The sequence below is a fragment of the Natrix helvetica genome (assembly GCF_964273705.1).
Source record: "Natrix helvetica genome assembly, chromosome: 3".
In the NCBI taxonomy this organism is placed as follows: Eukaryota; Metazoa; Chordata; class Lepidosauria; order Squamata; family Natricidae; genus Natrix; species Natrix helvetica.
In genome coordinates, this window is record NC_138549.1 from 130,403,605 (window position 1) to 130,426,125 (window position 22,521).

Here is a 22,521-nt window from a genome sequence, read left to right on the forward strand (position 1 = left end):
TGACCACAATTGAGCCCAAAATTTTGGTTGCTAAGCAAGAGCATCGTTAAGTGAGTTTCACCACATTTTCCAAGTTAGCCATGCCCACCTGGTCACATGACTGCCAAGCCACTCCCACCAGGTCACATGGCCGGCAAGCCACTCCCACAAAGGAGGCCACACCCACAGAGTAGGTTCCAAAAAAATTTGAAACCCACCACTGATTACATTGTACTATGATCATCAAATATTGGGAAACCTAGTACAGACTTTGGCAATTACTAAAAGGTCAAACAAGGCAAAGCTGAATACCAAGGGTACAACTGATGTAAATGCTTTTGTGTCTCCGATTTAAATCGGACTGCATAGTTCTCTTTCTCTCAGTAAAACAATTCTAACAGTGCTAATTTCTTTATTGAGAATCAATCTCTACCGAATTTGATGAAGAAAAAAATAATTGCCTGAGTTTTATTTCTAGACAATATCTAACAAGGAAGTTGTCAGGGTTCCAAATAGCCCTCCAAAAATAAATCAGAGTCCAAGGCAAAGTATTGCTCAAAGTTCCAATTTATTAAGAGAACCATGTTGTCACATCTGGGAAAACCTGAATCTGAAAGCTTCCCGGTTTTCTCCACCCAGTTGAAAGTTCAAGATCTTGCCCCACACCCACAAGTCCATCATAAGGTCCAATCTTCCACTGCCATGCTAGCAGTTCCACCCATCCAGTTCCGATTAGGTGCAGAGGTGCAAAGACAAAGGATGACCTTGGCTTTCTAGAAAGAATTTTGTTATGGCTACATAGCATCTCACCCCTCCCATTTTCCCACAATAGAAAATGCATAGTAAAATAATAAAAAGTGTGGCAGGCCAAAGATCCAAAAGAAAAGATGGCAGCAGGCCTGACAGAAGTTATGTGTCTACAGTTGGAGAAAATCCTGGATAAAGTAGATTGTCTGGACTTTTAAAGTTGGATTTTAGGTCTGGATATGGAACTAAAACTCCTTTGAGCACTTTTGTGCATTACTTGTGGTGGAATCGAGATGGAGTGAGTGCAATCTCCTGTTCCTACTAGATCTTTAATCTGCATTTGGTACCATTGATAATATTGCCTCATCTTTGAATGATGGGAGTTGGGAACACTATGATTCTCGTTGTTGCTCTAGTTAGTGGTGGGGGTATTACATGGCCAAACTCTCTCACTCGTCTTTCAACACTGGGAGAGATCATGGGATAAAGACAGATATCACTATAATGCTAATGACTGTGTTGTATCTCAATCCCTGGGCCAAACAGGAGATGCAATTAAAGCTCTGATCTGGGGCCTGGAAGCTGTTCTCCACAGGAGGTAAATGGGCATAAAATCAATTCCAGAAGGTTAGAGTAGTAACTGGACAATGGAGCTAGCTATAATGGATGACATCTTCTGTTCCAGCAGAAATTCAAGGACAACACACAACCAGTCTGAACCAAATAAGAAATAACTCCACTTATGACTTTCTCTTTGGCTTTGAAATTTCATCTATTTTTTTTTCCACACTGTATTAGGAACTTTATTAGTTAAATTAAAAAAAAACCACCATAAAATCTAAGGATCTCCAGTTTCTGAATTCTGTACATGTGATACAGATAGCACACAAAATACAAGTGGTAAGTAGCTACGGAGCAGCCAAGATTTTTATGGCTATTAAAGATGAAGTATGTATCGTTTTCAGGGGTTAGACTGACAGATTTCAGATTTGACATATTCCGTTCAATGTTTTTTCCTAAGTGCAATCAAACATAAATAACAATAAAAACAAGCCGACATTCCTCTAGTATAATCTGGCCCCTTTGCATGTGGATTATCCCATCCAAATAAATAAAGGTTGATTTAAATTTATGTACTCATTTTCTAGAAATGATACTGGACCTATGTTCATAAAATAACTGGTAACAAGACCACTGAAAGTCCCAAAGCAGCTTGTACATAATTATATAGCATTTTTCTTGCCAAAAGCACATTATTCTCTTTAAAAAAATCCAGATGATATTTCATTAATTTGGAAAGAATTGGCTGTTCTACTTGTAGCTATCTAACTGCTGCTGCTTTTGATTTTAGAATACAAGAGAGACTCACGCTAGGTATACTCTTGTGCCAACAATAAAGAAGCCAGAATAATATTTTATTGAAGCTGACCCTGCATTTATAACTTCCTTTCCAGCATCCTATTCCCTGGTTCTCCCTTCTTGCAAAGAACTATAAAAATATCTGAACTCAGCTAGAAATGAGTACTGCTTATTAATTTTAAATCACTTTATTTGATCACGTTTCTTTATATTCCCTATACACAAAAGTAGGGGGTTCTAGTTCTTTTATTACTCTTTCCTTGCAACTTCCCTTTCCATTAGAAGCAAGAAAATATGCCAGTTCCCATGCTAGATCTCCACATTTGTTGGTCTTGCATGCACTAGCAATTAAAAATCACTACCAGATTTCCTTGAAAGCTAACCTTCTAGCAATGCTCAACACTCATACAATATATATACACACACAAAGGTTTATATTTAAGAGCTCTCTCTTAGCCCTCTCTAATAAAAACACCTGAAACTGGAAGGCTGCCAATAGGAGAATTTGTAATGCCTGTTCTCTGGGCAACAACATTAAATGTATCCACTAAAGAGAGGTCTGGCCTAGAAAAATGATAACACTCATGTATCAAGCACTACAGGATTTATTTTCTTATGTGGCTATTAGAGCTATTGTAATGTAACAATAATTGACAGGGGCGTGAAACCTATTTGATTGTCATAATTTGGAAACAGGTAAAATCAAGTGACTCCAGAAGCCAAATATGCATGTATGTGGATTTTGTCTTTTTTAGAACGTGAACAAGTAAGAATGGCATTTTCATCTTTACATATTAGTTTCATTATGTAGCAGGATGCTTACTAGACCAGTTTTTGATGACAGGTATCAGCCTTTGAACAGTTTTTTCCCCTTCCTTTTGTGCTGTCTTCCTGGGATCAGTGCCTTATACTTCTTGTGAATACAAGAAACATATCAGGTAGTGCAGTGCAGTGCAAACAATAATTATCTGATATATTCCTCCTCAGAGGTGCTGGATACATCTTCATCAGTATTTTCATATGAATCTGGTAAGTTGCCCCAGAGCAAGAAATCTGTACCTAAAAGAAATGTAAATCAGATATTTTATACTTTTTGTGGTCATGATCTGAAGTTAACTTAACAAAGCACAATATTAAAGAAAACATATCCCGAGGATATTAATACAATAATTGATGTACCTCTCAGTTTGTGGGATATGGTTAACAGTGTGTTATCTTGCAGGGTTGACTTGCAAAAGATAGACCTTAGTTTGCAGAGACCAACATAAGCAAAGTAAAATTAACCTATAATAAAATATATCCAAACTGTCTTCATTGTGCCCTCATATTTTCAATAAATGCTGCATAAGCATACAGCTAACACAACTAACTTAGTCTATTCTTTCTTTATTCACTTATAATGACTAATTGCATTATGTGAAAGCCCTGATTGACCAAAGACATGATGGACAGATGATGACAATATCTGTGAGCCCATATGGAAGATAGAGAATTGGAATATAAAAGGATGAGATGACAAAGATTTAACAGTGAATTAACAGATTAAATGGAAATGGAGACAAATAATTCTGTTATCTATTTGTGAAACTAAGAGAGAGGAAGGGTGGGATAGATGTTAGTGAAAGTAGTCTGATCTAATGGAGTTGATAAATGGGATTTGTGTAGATTTATTTATGAATGACATAACTAAATATATGTCAGAAAATATGAACTGGTATATTGATGTTGATCTGTGTGTCTATGAAAGTAGCAGACTTAATTTGATTATATAATAGTTGTGTGTTACCTTCTAGAGAATAGTAACAATGCAAGAATCAGGATTGATACTTAGAATTGGAAGTTGGGGAAGTACTGTACAACATTTTGAATAAATATGATTTAAAGGAAACAGCATTTTATTAAGTGTGATATGAATGGAAGGATGAATGAGAATGATAGGAAAAAATACAGATAAAGTAATGCTATTATATTCCTATGCAAGAGGAATGTGAATCACAAACTAGATGGGCATTAGATTGTTAAATGACTGAAAAGTTAGCTGGTAGAATTCTGTCCTAAATGACATGAGGGTGACAATTAGTAAAAATGGGCAAGTTTTATATTTGGGAGTGTGCAAATCCTTCAGCAAGTCACTGTGAAACAAATCAGTATGAGAAATTTACTCTCTGTCTATTGTTTTAGAGAAAGCTTATGATAAAGTTATAGACTTAATATAGGGAATGTTTTGAATCAATATGAAGTTGAAAGTTGCTGAATGTAAAAAGTGGAATAGAAGTAAAGCATATGTTATAAAAACATAACAAACAGCGGTTAAGTGGATAATTGCATTCTCAGTGAAGGAAAGGCACATATAACGGATGGGAACATTATACAGAGTATAGCTTGGTGTGGTATACAGGCAGATGGAATATATGCTATTGATTAATCTGGGAAAGAGAGATGGTGGTGTGATGAAGGAAAAAGACTGCAAATGTAACTATTGTACTACCACGGCTGCTTTATGAACTGTTCATTTCTGAGTGTAGTTGCCCATGAAGAGATTTGCTTAATAGCATGTAACCATAGCATATGGTTTTACAATGAGTTCATTGCACTGACATCTGGCTTTTGCATTAAGTAACATCCAACACATTTCACCTTAAATTTACACTAAATTTTCTGACCAATTAGCCCGTCTGATGATTTAAGAGATCGAAGAATTTAGTTTACCCTATTTACCTGAAAATAAGACCTCCCTGGATAATAAGCCCAATTGGGCTTTTGAGCGCTTGCGCTAAAATAAGGCCTCCTCCAAAAATAAGCCTTCCCCCAAAATATTACAACACAGCAGCAGCCATGAGGTGACCATGCTCACCGTCTCCTGCACCTCAAAAGAATAAGACCTCCCCGAAAATAAGGCCAAGCGCTCAGATCCTGTCTTATTTTCAGGGAAACATGGTACATGCAACATTTTCTTGGCAAATTTGTTTGCTAATAATCACACATTACCTAAGCAGAATACACAATTAAGATACTGTATTTCAACACTAAGAATATGTTCATTTCCTTAAATAGCTGTTTTGGATTTCCAATAAGAAACAAAATAGATCCAACAGATCTGAAATTTGTTCTTTTTCCTAGTTCATGCTTTATAACAGGCATTACACCATAATAATAACACAACAGTAGCATAATATCAATTAATTCCATGTGCAGAGTAGAAGTTTCATACCAGATGAATCAAATCTGTCAATTCCAAAAACGGCTTTACTGTGAAACATCCAGAAGTGTCCATTGTTGCATGAGAACAAGCAAGGTTTGCATGGAGTAATCACGTGGTAGCCTACAACATTACCACTAGAAGAGCAAATGAAGTATATGATATGCACATTTTAAATCAAAGACTATGTAGAAAAAAAGCAAACTATACAAATGATAGATATGCAAATGTATCCTACTTACATATCAAATTAATAAAAATAAAATCCTTTCATCTACCAAAAATAATGTGGCCATGGACTAAGTAGTAAGCAAAATGGAGTTTAGAAATAATCTGTTCCTTTAGCCACCAAATGTATTTTATTCGTGTGAATAAAATAGGTTAAATTAATTTCAATTCCAACAGAAAACAAAACATAACTTTAAAATGGAAGATTAATTTTCTTCCCAAACTGAATAGATCTGGAAATTGTGAACTCTAATGCTTACTGAGTCTGTGTCAAATTCACATCCAATATACAACACATATACACAAACACACACACAGAGAGTAAATATGCATATATACACATACACACAAAGAAATCTGTTATCTGCTTTCTGTTTTCTTAAATTAAAGGAAAAATATGAATATATTATTGTAAAGTTCTATAATGTGTCAACTTTTTAAATTTGTATTTGGAGTACTGTTTTGTGAAACAACAAAATAGTTAAAATAATGGTAATATAATTCAAAATGGAGACAAGGAAGACCTGAGCAGTTGATTCACTACTGGAATCTAAGCCCTACCAGTTTATGCTGTTCAATTTTATTGGTGCTCCCACCACTCCCACATATTTTCATAGCAGCTTCAGGCTAGTTTGGTTAAAATTGGACTCCCAGTTTTCTAACCAAAGCTTTCTTTCTATCCTGCAATAGTGAGGTCATCTGATGCAACTTGTGACATTTACCAAATCTTTATCCTATTTCACTTTAGCTATCAATTTATTGTGCATAGGACATGAATTTGACAAGCTCTGAGAGAAATAGTTAAAATAAGAGAGTGCTTGAAACAGCTGTAGACATCTAACTTATAGACACAGAATTATTTGTTTGGAAAATTTATCTGGCTGCCCATTCTCTCACAGTGATTCTGAGTGGCTTACAAACAGCCAAAACCCAGTATAAAAAATAAAAAATTCCCCCCCAGCCCCATTTTTTATGACCAAAATCATTTGAGCCTTGATTTTCAGCTGAATTCATAACTGCTAACTGGCTGTTCTTTATGCAATCAACAATACAAAATATATAGAAATTCAAAACATTCAATATTTCCTATATCCATACTAAAAGAAATTTCATCTACCTTACATCTGCTTTTTTTAAATAAAAAGCAATTAAAAATAGAGAACAATTTTGTAAGTGGAAATTCAGTTAATTAATGACCCACTTATATAGCTACAAATTATTTGGAAATCTTGAATGTCTTATTTGGGTATAGAAACCCAAAACAGGCATTAGATCACTGTATTTTTAATTCAAAACTTCCACGATTATTTAGCAGCAATCACATCTTTTTATGTATAGAAATGAGCAATAGACATCATTAACAATATTTTTACATATTAAAAATCCTGTAATATTACTCACCATTTCAAACAAGCAACATTCATCAGTTTACAACTGCACATTTCTGTGTAATAGCAGTTTCCAATGAAGTCAACTGTACTGGGAGGGAAACGGAAAGATATTGGAGATGATTAAAATAAACATTATCATCGCTTAACTATGAAATATAGTACAATTAAAATTCTAACAAAGTGCTATTCATTTTGTTTATTTTTTATTTACATATCTCTTTCCACAATCATAAACCTCTCTACTGTGAAAGAAGTACAGTAAAACTACCTTAACTGATAAATAAATTCAACTTTCTAAAGTTTTGACAAGAAGTCCTTTTTTTGTAAAGACATTCAAAAAAATGAAGAAACCAAGCTGGGTTGTCAAAGGAACTTTGATTCATAGGTGCCTTTTTCATGCTAGAATAAAGACAATTCTGGTTTCTATAACATAGCTTTCCTCAGTTTGATTGTGCTCCAGATGTACGGGTGTACACTGCCTGTAAGCTCAAACCAGGATGATCAGTGTAATGGCTGAAGAAATACTATTGTAGTTCATTATATGAAAGTGAACATTTCTATTTTGATCCTAACTTTGGAAAGAAAAACATTTTAATGAAGAATTAAGAATCAGCATTTCTCTTCATACTGAAACCAATGCAGTGATTTTGTTACTACATGGTGACTACATAGATAATATGCAGGATCTCTGCGAAAGTATAAATAGTCTGATTTATTTGGACTTGGTTTAATGTGTTGCATAAACCCAGCCAGTGTGTTCTTCAAGACTGTAATGCCATTTACTAAATACAGAATAAGTCCCATAGACATAAATCCTACTATCATTAGGCGGGGTTATAAGGCTGTAATCCTGTTAATCTTGATAGATAACAGCTACCAACAGCTTTAAGAATATTCAATTCCAAATAATATGCCTACAACTAAGTTTACGATAACAAAATTCTATTCTGAAATATTCCTAAATCTGAAACTTTTTTTGGGGGGTAATGCAGTCACATGGTGTAAAAGTTGTAGCTGTTTTCAACTGCACCTGTATGTATTTTTAGTAGTCAAAGATAAACAGTAGAGATGTCAGTCAGTTTCTTAGTATCTATTTCAGATATATTCATTTTAACTCTTTTTGTCTTGGTTTTGAATTTTCAGTTTAAAAAAATGTACAAAATTTGAAAACATATGTAACTAATTATATAGTTTTAAGATATTTTGCCTTTTCCAATATTTTCTAAAGTACATGTTATAGGTACTTTGAGTAGAGAGCTGCATTGCAAAGTTTAGATGTATAAAATTCAAAATATTTTGATATTTGGTTTCAAACTTCTGAAGCAACTTTGCCTTCCATAGAGCTGTTAACTTAAAACACCATTCCGAATTGTCAAGGGATGTTGTTACTGTTATTACAGTATAACAGAACATTCCATTATATTTCTAGCTATCAGTATAAGATTAAAAAAAGTTAATGGCTACTTTGCCAACATTCAAGCAATGCAGCTAGGTTAATTCATTCAGAATTTTAACTAAGAGCCTCAAGTTTTTATTAATACAAGTGAGACTATTTGCTAGATTAACTGGCAATGCTGCTATAATAAATTTACAGCAACTCATTTTTAGACCTATCCATTGACCAGGTGGGCATATTTCTTCTGAATCAATCCGATGGGGCCCAAACTGAGCAGAATAATTCCACTGATCTATTTTCTAGATTGTACCTCTAAAGATTTGTGCACTGCGAATGGAAGGGAAAAAATAGTTTGATAGTTATTAAGATAAAGTACCGGCAATTCGCATTACTTATTCAGTTTTGAGTGAGAAAAACATAATTAACAAAAGACCTTATTCATGCTTTAAATAAAACCCTGAAATTATAGGTTGAAAATTAAACAATTTCTGAACTTTAGCTTTATGAGTCTAGCTTTCAAAAAATACTTCTTAAGAAGATATGATATTAAGTTCCAAAAAAATTATGTGCTATGTTTCCATAATTATTGCAAGCCTAGAATATTGCTATTGTACTCTAAAACAATACATGAGGATTCTTCACTGCTTACAGTATTTTCAGGCTATGTGTTTTGATAGAATATACTGACTGAAGTTGTATTGGGTATTACAGTGCTGTATTGTATCTGTTTCTATTATTATATACCACCATAATTTACAGTTATTGCAGTGAAGCAGAGGGGATAGAGATAATAGTGCCAATGCAATGTAGCGTTGGCTTACCTGAACGGTCTTCTCTGAGCGTTGCGGGAGAGTCCAAGCATGGTTTAATTCTGTCTGACTGCCCTGGACTGAATTGAAGATCTTTAGCCATGTCTCTTGCACCAGCACCTCAGATTTTCGATGAAGGCGTGGACCGGTAGTCTGTTCAAAGGTGGTTTCATAAGTCGGTTACAAGATCGTATCAAAGGTTAGTCACAAGTCACAAAACATCACCGTAAGGAAAGGATGTCGACTGAGGAAAGTCAAAGTCAATAAACGCTCGGAGAGCCCTCAGGGCAGGGTTGGACTCTCCCACAGTGCACAGAGAAGACCGTTCAGGTAAGCCAATGCTACTTCTCCTATGTGCTGCTTGGAGAGTCTAAGCATGGGACATACCCAAGCTAAACGTCACTAGGGCCGGGATCACTTGCATTAACAGTCTCTCCAGCTGAATGAATGCCCTGAAGAACTCGTCTCCCAAACGCTGCGTCCGCCGACGCAAATTTATCCAACTTGTAGTTCCGAACAAATTGGGATGGCAATGCCCACGTTGCCACCCTGCAGATCTCGTCAATGGATGCTTGAGTCACCCAGGCTGCTGTAGATGCGGCGCTCCTTGTAGAATGGGCCTAGAATAGGTCGACGGACGGACGACCAAACCTCTGCGTGATCTTGTGAAAGAGGTCCAGGTGCAGGTGCCACTCTGAGTGGTTGATCATGGCCCTGCTCAGCCAATCTGCCTGGACATTGCTCATCCCGGAAATGTCTTCCACCCGGAGGGATGACAGATGTTTCTCCACCCACTTCCCCAGATGTTCCGCTTCCGCCAACAATGACTTGGAGCGGGTGCAGCCTTGGCGGTTTATGTGTGCCTTGGCGGCCACATTGTCTGTGAGCAAAATTACATGGTGACCTTGGACAGTCACCTGGAAATATAGAAGAGCTAGCCTCGCCACTTTTAGCTCCAGCCAGTTTATGCTGTGCTTGAGATCGCTGACGGACCACCTGACTTGTGCTATCTGATTGCTGAGATGCCCCTCCCCATCCAAGTAGGCTTGCGTCCGTCATGATGGTGAGGCGATCCGGTTCACGGAAGAGACTGCCCTTGGTCAGTCCTGGGGAGAGCCACCACTGGAGAGACTGCTGGACATTGAGTGGAACTGAAATCGGCGTGGGGGAGTTGCTTTCCTTGGCCCTTTGGTGGGGCAGAAGGCACCACTGCAGTTGTCTCGAGTGCAACCTCGCCCACGACACTATTGACAGGCAAGAAATCATTTTGCTGAGAAGCGTCAATAACTGAACAATGGGCGCTGACCGGAAAGTCTGCAGCTGGAATACCAGTTTCCTGATGCTGGAGATTCGCTCCTGGGACAAGGCGACCTGGCAACTGACAGTGCCTATTATCGCGCCGAGATGTTGCAACCTGATGGTGGGAGTGAGATGACTCTTGTCTAGATTGACGGAGAAGCTGTGATCTTGCAGAATCCTCATCGTCAACCGGAGGTCCCTGACTGCTTGTTGGGGGAACGACGATTGAATGAGAATGTCGTCTAGGTACGCCTGAAGTCGAATTGGGCGTGATCTCAGGGACGCAACTACCGCTGCCAGAATTTTTGTAAATGTCCTGGAGGCCGATGACAGGCCGAATGGCAGTGCCCTGTTCTGATAGTGCTTGCCTGCGTAATAAAACCTCAAAACCTTGCGATGGACCTTTTGGATTGGGATGTGGAGGTATGCCTCCCGGAGATCTATTGAAGTTACCAGATCTCCCAGTCTGATGCAACCCAGAATTGACTGGAGGGACTGCATCTTGAAGCGTTTGTACGCCAGATGGTAATTCAACTTCTTTAGATCCAATATCCCCCTCTACCTTCCTGAGTTCTTTGGGACCAAGAACAGGATGGAGTAGAAACCTGACCCTTGTGTCCCGCTGGCACTAGTTCTATGGCCGAATTTCCTGCTCCATTAGAGACCTTTTGGCAGGGGAGGACGGAGTGGGAAAGTGGATGAAGTAGCGGTGGGGAGGGGAGATGAACTCCAGGGTCAGACCCAGTCGGATGGTTTGGAGAACCCAGTGGTCCGACTTGTCTGCTCCCATCTCGCCTGGAATAGCTGCAGGCGGCCTCCAATGAGAGCCGTCCTCTGGGCATAGCGACGGAATGGCCTAGAACCGGAACCCCCACGGTATGGTCACTTGGAGAAGGATTGGTTGCAGCCCCTGTCACGAAATGACTGACGGTCCTGGGACCGATTGGGAGCCTGCGTAAATGGACGGTTGAACTGTCCGGAACTGGTGGAGGCCTCAGAGGAATGAAAGGACTGTTTCCTAAAGAATCCGGAGCCTTTGCGCTCCGTCTTTTTGGAAACGGAGGGCATGACTTTCTTCTTATCTTTATTCTTAACGAGAACCTGGTCCAAGGCCTCACCAAAGAGTTTTGTCCCCTTAAAGGGAACTGAGGCCAATTTCCATTTGGACCTCATATCTGCGTTCCAGTGACGTAACCATAATAGTCTGCATGTGGTCACATTGGAAGCTAAGGCCCTTGATGCAAATTTGGCGGAGTTAAGAGTGGCATCGGCTGTGTAGTCAGCCATCGCCATAAGTTTGTTGAGTTCCTGTCTCATTTTAGTGTCACTAGCAGGGAGCTTGGCGGCAAGGCGGCAGAGCCACAGAAGGGACAACCTAGACATAAAGGAAGCTAAGGTGGCCATCTTAATGACCCAAGCCACTGCCTGATGTGTCTTATGACCTGCTTTTTCTGACCTCTTGTCCTCTGCTTTCAGACCTTCTAGAAGGTCGGGTGGTAGGATGGAAGAGGAAGTGAGAGCCTGCACCGGTGGATCCACCTGAGGTAGTTTTACAAGGTCCTCCAAGGTAACATCCACTGTGTATAATTTCCTGTCGCTATTGCTAGCCATGGGCAGAGTGCCAGGCTGGGCCCATTGGTGCTGTACCACATTCAGAAATAATAATCAAAAGGTCTTTATAATGAAATGACTGAGTTAGATAAAATTTTAATAGGTACTGATGAAAAAGTAATTAAAAAACTATATGGATATTTATTAGAGACTAAATTACAAGAGGAACAAGTAAAACAAACTATGATAGCTTGGGGAAAAAACTTTGGGTATGGGATAGACTTAGAAAAATGGCAGAAATTGTGGTCTCAAAATTATAAAATGACAATGTCAACTGCATATAGAGAAAATTTGTATAAGATGTTTTACAGGTGGCATCTATCCCCAATGAGAATTGCAAGAATGTCCAAGAATAAATCGGAAAAGTGTTGGAAATGTCATCAGATACTGGGTTCATACTACCACATGTGGTGGATTTGTATCGAAGCTAAAAGATATTGGACTAAAATCCACATGTGGTTGGAGAAAATGATACACAAAGACATAGACCTTAAACCAGAGATCTTTTACTGGGAATCATACCAGAAATTTACAACGAAGAATTAAAATATTTGATTGTGAATGTTTTAACAGCAGCTAGAATTGTATTTGCAAAAAACTGGAAAAACAAAATGATACTTATCTAGACCCGCGCCAGTCCGGTTTCCGACCCGGTCACAGCACAGAGACGGCCTTGGTCGCGTTGGTGGATGATCTCTGGAGGGCGAAAGATGGGGGCTGTTCCTCCATCTTAGTCCTGTTAGACCTCTCAGCGGCTTTCGATACCATCGACCATGGTATTCTATTGCGTCGTCTGGAGGGGATGGGGGTGAGGGGCACCGTTTTGCGGTGGTTCTCCTCCTTCCTCTCCGGTCAGACGCAATGTGTGTTGGCGGGAGAGCAGAGATCGACCCTGAGGCCGCTCACGTGTGGAGTGCCACAGGGGTCGGTCCTCTCCCCTCTCCTGTTCAACACATACATGAAACCGCTGGGCGAGATCATTCGAGGATTCGGGGTTGAGTGCCATCTGTATGCAGATGACATTCAGTTGTACATTTCTACCCCGAACCACCCCAACGAAGCCGTCGAGGTGATGTCCCGGTGTCTGGAAGCCGTGCGGGTCTGGATGGGCGACAACAGACTCAAACTCAACCCTTCCAAGACGGAGTGGCTGTGGCTACCGGCGCCCCACTTTAGCCAATGTGTTCCATCTCTGGCCATTGGGGGGGAACAACTGCCCCCAGTGGATAGGGTACGCAATTTGGGCGTCCTCCTAGATTCCCGGCTGTCGCTAGATGATCATGTGACGGCCGTGGCTAGGGGGGGCGTTCCACCAGGTTCGCCTGGTGCGCCAATTGCGTCCCTTACTGGAGCAGGACGCCCTTTGCACAGTCACCCATGCCCTAGTGACTTCTCGCCTTGATTACTGTAACGCTCTCTACATGGGGCTCCCCTTGAGATGCACCCGAAGGCTCCAGCTGGTTCAGAATGCAGCCGCGCGGGTTATTATGGGGAGTACTAGGTACTCCCATGTAACACCTTTCCTGCGCGAGCTGCACTGGCTACCTGTGGCCTTTCGGGTGCGTTTCAAGGTGTTGATCGTCATCTTCAAAGCGCTCCATGGCTCGGGACCTAGTTATTTGCGGGATCGCATTCTACCCCATACATCCCTGTGACCAATCCGCTCTCACAGAGAGGGCCTCCTCCAGGTACCATCCGCTAAACAGTGCGGGTGGGCGGTGCCTAGGAGTAGGGCCTTCTCTGTGATGGGCCCAACCCTCTGGAACGACCTTCCCCCCGATATTAGAACCACCTCTGATCTCCGCTCCTTCCGCAAGAAACTCAAGACCCACCTGTTTCGAGTAGCTGGTCTGGCCTAATTATAATTATAATCGTAATTGTATTTAACATCTATTACTAACTTTCCTGGATGGCTTTTTAAATTTTATATTGGGGTTTTAAACGGGTTTTAAAATTGTTTTTTAATTATTTAAATTGGTTTTGGGGTTTTATATACAGACAGTGTGTGTGTGTTGTTTCTGCTTTATGTCTTATGTTATTTTCTGTTGTTTTGATTATGAATGGTCTGTACACCGCCCCGAGTCCCTACGGGGAGAGGGGGCGGTCTATAAATTAAATAAACTATAAACTATAAACTATACCAAAACAGGAAGAAGTTATTCGAAAGATAATGGAGTGCGCTGAAATGAGCAAATTGACATTTGAAATTAGAGAACAAGAAGATGAGCAATTTTATAACATATGGTATTTGTTTTATCAGTGGCTGTAAAAAAGAACCTGGAAATGAAAAATGTTTTACTTATGTTTTAATTGAAGGAGAAAAGTGAGAATACAATAATGTTGTTAAATAGACTAAAAACGATACAATGTTTTAATTGAAGGAGAAAAGCGAAAATACAATAATGTTGTTAAATAGACTAATATAATAAAACACTGACATATATATGAATAATTTAGATATTTTTGTTATAAAATGAAGGACAAAGATAATAATGAATTTATGTACATTTGATAGAGGATTGGTAATATAATATATAACTCTAAGTGTATACTATAAAGATATCCTGTTGAAAATAGTGATAGATATATAAACATAAACACTTGGTAAATTCTTTTATACTGTAAAAATATTTAAAATGAGACAATGATTATATTATGGTACGTTGTTATTAAGCAGACAATCAAGAATGTAAGAGAATTAAGTTTATTGAAAAGAAAGAAATATTAATCGTAATTGAATATATGCTGTACAATGAAAGTGAGGTTTTTGGTTATATTAGATGGAAAATCTGTGATTGTATATGTAATTGAAAATACGGATGCAAAAACACTTGTAACCAAACGACATGCTGTATGTAATGGATGATTTTTTTTAATGTTGTCTTTTATGTTTAAAAATAAATCAAATGTGGAAAAAAAAGAAATAATTTTGGGACTGGAACTATTTCCTGAGCAACCACGGACTCGTCAAAGAGACCCTCTCCATGCTCGACTGTTTCAGAAGTGGCTTGCTCAGGTACAGAAGCTCCTAAGCGGGTAGCAGTCTTGGCCTTCTTAATAATAGTCTTGAAGGAAGCTTGTTTAAATAAACCAGTAAAGGCAGGTTTGTCAGGGACTGCCTACTCATCCCCAGCTCAGGCAGGACATCCTCGTCTACGGCAGAATCTTTGCTATCCAGCGAAGAGTGCGGGGAAGACACCCTATAGTGGTATCCCGTGACTGGGTAGCAGAGGAGCTAGACTTGCGGGCCCGCTTGGACTTTTGCTTGAGTCCTTCTGCAATATCCTGGGAAATGGCCTTAGTTATCACCTCTTGCATTTCTTCAGACAAGGCTGGACCTTGATCCTGTACCGGGTGAGCCCTTTTAGCGGCCTGGGGTAAGGGAAACCGAGGAGCCGGGGGCAATACTGATGGGAGATCCTCCTCTGCCTCAAGCGAACACTGAAATAGGTCAGCATTATCCGCCAACAAAGGCCTGGGGGATCCTGCAGAGGCTATGGAAACATCAGAGGAAAATTGTTGTTCCTCATCCTCACTGTCTGCAATTGATTGTTCAGAAGCAATAGGGGGTGGCTCCTGGGGTGAATCCTGATAGGAGGCCCAGCAGTTGATGTGGTTGTACATTGGGCCTTTTCAAACTGCTTTTGTAGCGCCTTTTGACGCCTAATGGCCACCTTGGCCTCGGCATTGGCCTGTTTCCTCTCCCCAGCCTGATGGTATCTACTAAGGGCCTCAGAGGCTGCCTTGCTGGCCTGTCTAACGACCCCCTACTTGTTGAGGCAACTGAATGGTCTGCCTCATCGGGGGTTCTTTCTGCCATGGCAGAAGCTGTGGAGGATCCTTGACTAGGCAGATGTGCTGCACTCACCAACTGGAGACCAATGCTGCACAGTCCAGAGGAAGGAGCTTGGAGAGAAATTGCGCTGGTGGGCCAAATTCACGGGGCGCGAGCTCAACTGCTCCCAGCGCTTCCCAGGTGGCGAAGCAGAAGTATGGCCAGGGGTGGTCAAAACTGCTGCTGGCGCTCTGAGGGGCAAGCCTCGCTGGTAGTGGGGAAGGAAGCCGCCGGATTGCCGGACGGAGAGACCCCACACTCTCTGCTAAGCAGGGACAGTAAGGCGGCAACAAGAGGAGAAGCGGCAATTTCTCTCCGACTCTGACCGATGCGATGCAATAAGTGGCCACAAAATGGCCGCTGTGCTGAAAAGGCAGGAAAATCTTTGCAATTAAAATGGCCACCGCCTTTAATTTGGCTGGAAAATGGCCGCCGTAACCAAGAAACTGATCAGAAGGCTTCCGAGCACGTCTCTGATGTGATGGGTGAGAACGCATCAGCCGCTGCGCCCCGAAGACACCAAAACCGAGGGAGGCGTCGGCACTCCAACCCTCCCTCGTCGCCCTTAGCCGCCCAACAACCGTGCGCGCCTGAGCGAAGCCCAGGACACGTCGGCTCGCAGATTGATATAGCTGGCAGAGAAAGATTTTTAAAACGCTCACCGACCTGATTACTATAATTAAAATGGAAAAGAGCTAGGTTGGAGGGGACAATCAAGGTTATTAATAGGAACCACGTTGTAACATGTCCACGGGCTTTAGACTGAATTGAAAATCTGAGATGCTGGTGCAAGGCGTAGCTAAAGATCTTCAATTCAGTCCAGGGTAGTCAGACAGAATTAACCCATGCTTGGACTGCACAGGAGAACATGTGTTTTGCAATCTTCTGGTTTGAGAGCTAAACAAAACTTTTGTGGCATGTCAAAGGCTACACCCTTAAAAGCATATGGAACCACTTCCGGTTCCGGCGGCTGACGGCGACCTGCAAGTCCTTTGCCCGCTCCCGCTCCCCGGTGGGCTTCCCCGCTTCTGGGGGGCGTCCTGCCGAAGGAGCGGCTTCGCGGGGGACCCTAGCATCGGCGGCGGCTGGTGGGGGCTTCTCCGCTTCGCTCCAGGCATCGAGGAGCAGTCTCGGAGGGCGTGCGTGCGTCTCGCAACAGGCTGATCGGACGATGTAAAAATAGAAGGAAGCAGCGGCGGTGTGGTGAGGCGCTTCCCCTCTTCATTCCCTTTTTCTTGATTTGATGGACCTTTCAGCAATTTAAAACATTAAACTTTCGGATTTCCTTGGAGGCGCGGCTGGAGGGAGGGGGATTTCCCCCCCCTTGGACAAGCGGCTTGGAGAAATTCTGCTCTCGCCCCCAGGGGAAGGAGGAGGGGGGAAAGCCAACCAATGATGCCTCACCCCTGTAAAAGTGATTTTTCATTGGATTTAGCTCCATAACTTATTGATGACCTGAGAACTTTGTGAACTTTTAAAACTTTACTATGCCTCTGAGCCCAAAGCTGGCAGAGCAAGATGGCACACTTCCGTTGTCTTCATGAACTGTGAAACCTGACTCCACCTTTAAAATTCAGGCTTCCGGTCTTTGTCTCCGTGTCACCCAGAAGAATCTCTTGTGGATTGTTATTTTCTTGAACTCTCTGGCGGAAAAATTCCTCTCTATTGCCAGACTGACTAAAGAAACTCTCCTCTGCTTGGATCTTCTGCCTCCTGGACTCATCTGTCTGCTCTACTTCTCCAGCTGTCCATTCTCCATACTGACTGATCTCTCTACTGTATAAACTATGTCTCCAAAAAGACCACCCCCTGGAAAACCTGGCTTTGCTACTTCTGCCCCGACATCTGCAACATCCAGTCCTGCCACACAATCAAAGATCACAGAACTGATGCAACCTAAGAGTACAGAGATGGATTTGCAACAAATGCTTCAGCAACTTATACAGGGCCAGGAAGAAATTAAGAAACAATTAAAGGAAATGAAGGAAGAAATTAAAGAGAATCAAGTCCAAATCTACAAGAACTCACAGAGACTGGACCTTGTGGAGGGTGGGGTGGCGGAGGTGAGGGGGGGGGGTAGAAGCAGTGCAGAAGGGAAACAAAGAACTTGATATCCAGCAAATGAAAACAGAATTTGAGAGAATGTCCTTTTATCTTAGATTTCAAAATGTCATAGAAGCAGATGGGGAAAATATAAGGGACATTATGACTAACATTCTAGCTGAATACATACATAAAGAAAAACAACAGATGGAATGGGAGATAGATCTGGTTTACAGAGTGAATTCAGCTTATGCCAGAACACACAATGTACCCAGGGAGGTCCATATTAAATTCCTTAGAAAAAGCACAAGAGACGAAATTCTGGGTGTACAAAGGGGGCAAGCACTGACATACCACGACAGGGAAATAACCATCCTGAAGCAGATCCCCAAGAAAATTAGGGAAAAAAGGAAAAATTATTCGCAATTGGCGAATAAATTATACCAGAAGGGGGTGTGGTTTAGACGGTTGATGCCTGAAGGTATGCTGATATTCTGGGAGGAGACAAGAATTAGAATCAATACACCCATAGAGGCACAGGCCTTTATGGAGAAAAACAAAACAAACCTAGAAAAAACAGAAGACTCTACAACGGTTATGCAGGATACGGGAGGGGCCGGAGCTCTGTCAGCGGGGGGAGAAGGGGCAATACCAAGAAAGCTCAGATCACAAAAATGAATAAGAAAATCACATTGTTATAAACAGACCGAAAGTAGTAATGAAATTATATGTAGATCATATATTACAATATATAAACTGATTGAAAATATTTTTAGAACTAATATGCTGATTTTATATGATTATGTATTAATGTTTTATACTCAGATGTATTCCATGAGTTTGGAGGGTGGGGGCGCCTACCACACTTTGCAACTGCCAAAATTTGTATACCTTTCCATCTACCTTTTTCCCTATAAACGTTAAAAAACCCAATAAAATTCTTTGAAAAAAAAAAAGCATATGGAACCAAGATCCATTGGAATAAAGGTAGCTGGGAAGTTTTCAGTTGTGAATTAATTCTTAGTTGAAAATTTAGCACCTGCCCACTTTGGGATGGAGTTCTCTGAATCATATATGATCCATTGGCAACACTTTCGGCAGATCTGCTTTAGGCCTAGACAGGAATTATAGCAAGAGAATATTATAAAAAGTCAGGGCTTGCTTAAATCTCTTTTAATTGATTGAATTCATACATAACACTATTGAAAGTTATACTCCAAGGTCCAAGTAAGGTTAACATAGTTAGAAACCCAAAGCCTTCATTGTCGTCTTGCAAATTCAGTGGCATTGAATCCTACATTTTTGGGAAAATGCTGGGAAGAAAAAAAAATCGTCACAACATTTCAATCCTCAATGCACATTTTCATTTTTAAAAAATCATTTGGGACCTTTGACATAATAGAAAATACTCAGATGGCAGGTAGCAATTATCAGTTGTGTTTGTCACTTTAAAACTCCTAGTTTTTCCACTTATTAGCTCTATGTTTTACATTTAATAACTTAGCTGCATCAGAACATCAATAGCTATGATGCTAAGCTATTAATACTGTAGAGCAAAATAAACAAAAAGCAGTAAATATTTCCTGGAGCACTGTAACAAATTTTCCTTTTTAATATCTCAGCTTGAAAATCCAGCTTTTCTAAATTTCATACCACATTCCTATGGTAACAATAGCCACACTGTTAAATTGTTCAACAACAGCCAAAGTCTCATAACATGACTTCAACTAATGTTTACCAGGTACTTATAACGTATGCCATAAATTTAACCAAAGAAACAGTTGTATAATTCCATAAAGAGTTTGGCCTTTATAAAATGGCTCTAATAGGAGTTCTTTTGATGTATGCTGTTCTGGTTTATTTTCAGCTGTCTTTGAATCATTTTAGGAAGTTTAAAAGTTATTTTATGCTTTGTTTGCATATTTGATCTTTTGAAATCCAAAAGCTGCTGAAGTGCTGATTGACTTTTGGGCCATGTTTAAGCTAAACAGAAAGTACAGAGGAAGATGGGAGAGCTTGCTGTTCAATAGTACAGCCTACAAATTGCATAAAATGTAATTGGTAAAGCTGAGAACTTCCTGCTCCCCTCAACCCTGTAGATCTCTTGCCATTAGTTAACATGTAAAGTACAGAAATGATAAGTACATTAAGTTGGATGCAGTTATTAATCTAGAATCATGATTCTCTCCACAGAATTGTATATTCTAAGCAATCTTGGAAATAATTTCATAGCAGTCTATCTTTTTTGAAATCAGGGCAGATGCAATTATATTCATGTATTTTGCAAAGTTGTGCAGATATGGGGGGATTACATTAGCAAGTTTTGGTTTTGCCCCTATTGGAAGCTAATAATTTAATTGTTAGCCATGTTGAAAAGACTGTCTTCAATAAATAAATAAATAAACATTATAGATAAAATATTGTATCCCAGTAAGGGTCTTCATTTCCACATACTTCAGCAGTTGTACTTTGATTCACAATCATTGAAGCTGTCAGAAACAGAGATTATCTCTTCCTGTGGTTTATGCAACCCTTCACTTGGTTTTTTGGGTTGTTACCACAATAGCTAGTTCACATAGTAAACATAAAGGGAAGTGAAAGTAACTCTTTCAACATACTGCTACAGCAGTGATAGTGCAATTCTAACATTAGAACTATTTGTTTTCCTCATTTAAACTGTGAAACATTTTTAAAAGGTCCTATCAACTTGCAGTTTGCTAAAGAGAGCAATGGAAGCCGATTGCATTCTGCAGGAAATACAGAAAGGAAAATGTTAAAAGTACACAACAAAGTTCAACATTACATGGCTCAAAGATTATATTGAGCTGGCTGGATCACAAGTTGAACATGCCTACTACAGAAAATCTTACCTTTCTCCGATGCTTTTGACTATTTTCTTTAAAAATAAATAAAACATTTTCTTTTCTAATACATAAAGATTTTATAAAACCCCAGCACCGACAAGGCTCAGCAGCAGAAATGAGGTTTAAACATATTCATGGCCTGGGTCATCCTCCACCTCACCCTTTAGCGCACCACAAATCAAAATGTGAATCTGAAAATATGTGTTTCCACCAAGAGTACTTAACCATCCCTCTCCCCTTAACTACTCTGCAAAGCTGGTAAAACAGAACCAGAAATGGGACCTCCATTTAAACTAAAAGCAGTCACTGTGGTTCAAGAAGGTATAATAAAAGTAAACCACTCCAAACTTGATTGCAGAAAATATGAGTTCAGCAACACAGTGGTCAATGCCTGGAATGCATTACCTGACACTTGTCCTTACATCCTCAAACCCCCAAAACGTTATCCTTAAACTGTCTAGCGTGGACCTGACCCCATTCCTAAGAGGTCTGAAAGGGGGAAGGTGCCTACCGTCCCTGCCGACTGTCCCCATTTCTTATGTATATACATACACGCTTATACTTATTTGTTTATATGTTATATTCATACTTATGCTTGTTTTCTGATACATGCTTGGCAAACCAAAATAAATAAAAATAAAATACATAAATAATGTTCCTCCAACCTCTCACCTGTAGAAGCCATTCAAAGCAGGCAAGCGGAAGACGAGAGAGTTAAAAATGCCAATCCTATGCTTTAGCTTACCTGGTGGGAGGCATGTCTGTGGAATAGAGGTCGGTCTCTGTATCAGCCAGAAGCACAGCTTTCATGCCCCGTGAACTAAGCACCTGTTGGCAGAACTTGCAGAGCAGCAGAGAAACACATCGGTCCGCAAAACTCCAACTGCCGGCCGACATGCTAAGGTCAGTCTGCATGGGTGGGGGTTCCAGCATGTCCCTTGGTTTCTTTCAGTAGGTCAAATAAGATGATGCTCGCTTTCTGGGTGGAAGTCAGTCCTTCTCTCTTCTCATCCCTTTACTTACAGGACTTTTAAGCCGGTCCTGTTTTTTTCCGGGAAAGCTGCGACCACCGATTCCGTTTAATGCGGAATTAATACCGACGCTGAGTTGCAACCCCCCCCCCCCCTAACCTGAATGAATGAGCCAGCAAGAGACAGGTTCAATGCCCGCCATGAAATATATTGATCGCCCCGAATGAGTCCAAATCCCTACTCTCTTCAGGGCTGGGATGAGGATAAAATGGCAGGAAGGTGCAATGCTACGTTGGCTGGTTTTGAGCTTCTGGAGGTATGGATGGCTTGAACTGCAGGCAATGTAAAGCACTCAACAGAAGCCCATCGGGACTTTTCTCTCCAAGCCCTCGAATATTTCTCTTTATTAATGATCCCCCTTTCCCTATTATTAATCCGTCGTGTACCTAACCTGCAAGAGACTCTCGTACAACTATTTCTAACTTTTAGAGCTCCCAAAGTCTTATTTTGCTTCTCCGTTACTCACTGAATGAACCTGGAGATCCGAATCTCCCGGATTTCCGTCAGCACCTCCCAATTGGTGGACGCGTTCCCCGAGCCGCTTAAAGCCCCAAACGTAGGTAGCCTTTCCTTCGGCTGTCAGTTTGAATCTACAATTTCGCCTCTCATTGGAAAATGCTTGACCCGCCTCCGGAGAGTGACGAGAACAAAAAGAGATCGACCTGAACCATTGGAGGAGCTAGGACATGATCCCGCCTCTCTCCTAACGTACGGAGAATAAAGCTACGCC

General features: G+C 40.6%; 1 protein-coding gene across 1 annotated transcript; it reads right to left on the reverse strand.

Annotated features, from left to right (window-relative positions):
• Positions 1–208: 208 nt before the first annotated feature.
• Positions 209–22,390, reverse strand: FAM72A (family with sequence similarity 72 member A). Its single transcript, XM_081949639.1, has 4 exons — positions 21,506–22,390; positions 6,914–6,991; positions 5,297–5,421; positions 209–3,144 (listed from the first exon to the last, which is right to left on the reverse strand). The coding sequence occupies exons 1-4, from the start codon at positions 21,691–21,693 to the stop codon at positions 3,050–3,052; spliced, it is 486 nt and encodes a 161-aa protein (XP_081805765.1). The 5' UTR covers positions 21,694–22,390; the 3' UTR covers positions 209–3,049.
• Positions 22,391–22,521: the final 131 nt, after the last annotated feature.

What these genes read in the sequence shown, in the direction of transcription:
- FAM72A (XM_081949639.1), bottom strand. Translation starts at nt 21,693, where the DNA reads ATGCTGGAACCCCCACCCATGCAGACTGACCTTAGCATGTCGGCCGGC. An exon ending in AATGTTGCTTGTTTGAAATG is followed by an intron (nt 5,422 to 6,913) that starts GTGAGTAATATT and finishes TTGCTCTTCTAG; the next exon opens with TGGTAATGTTGTAGGCTACC. An exon ending in TGACAGATTTGATTCATCTG is followed by an intron (nt 3,145 to 5,296) that starts GTATGAAACTTC and finishes CATTTCTTTTAG; the next exon opens with GTACAGATTTCTTGCTCTGG.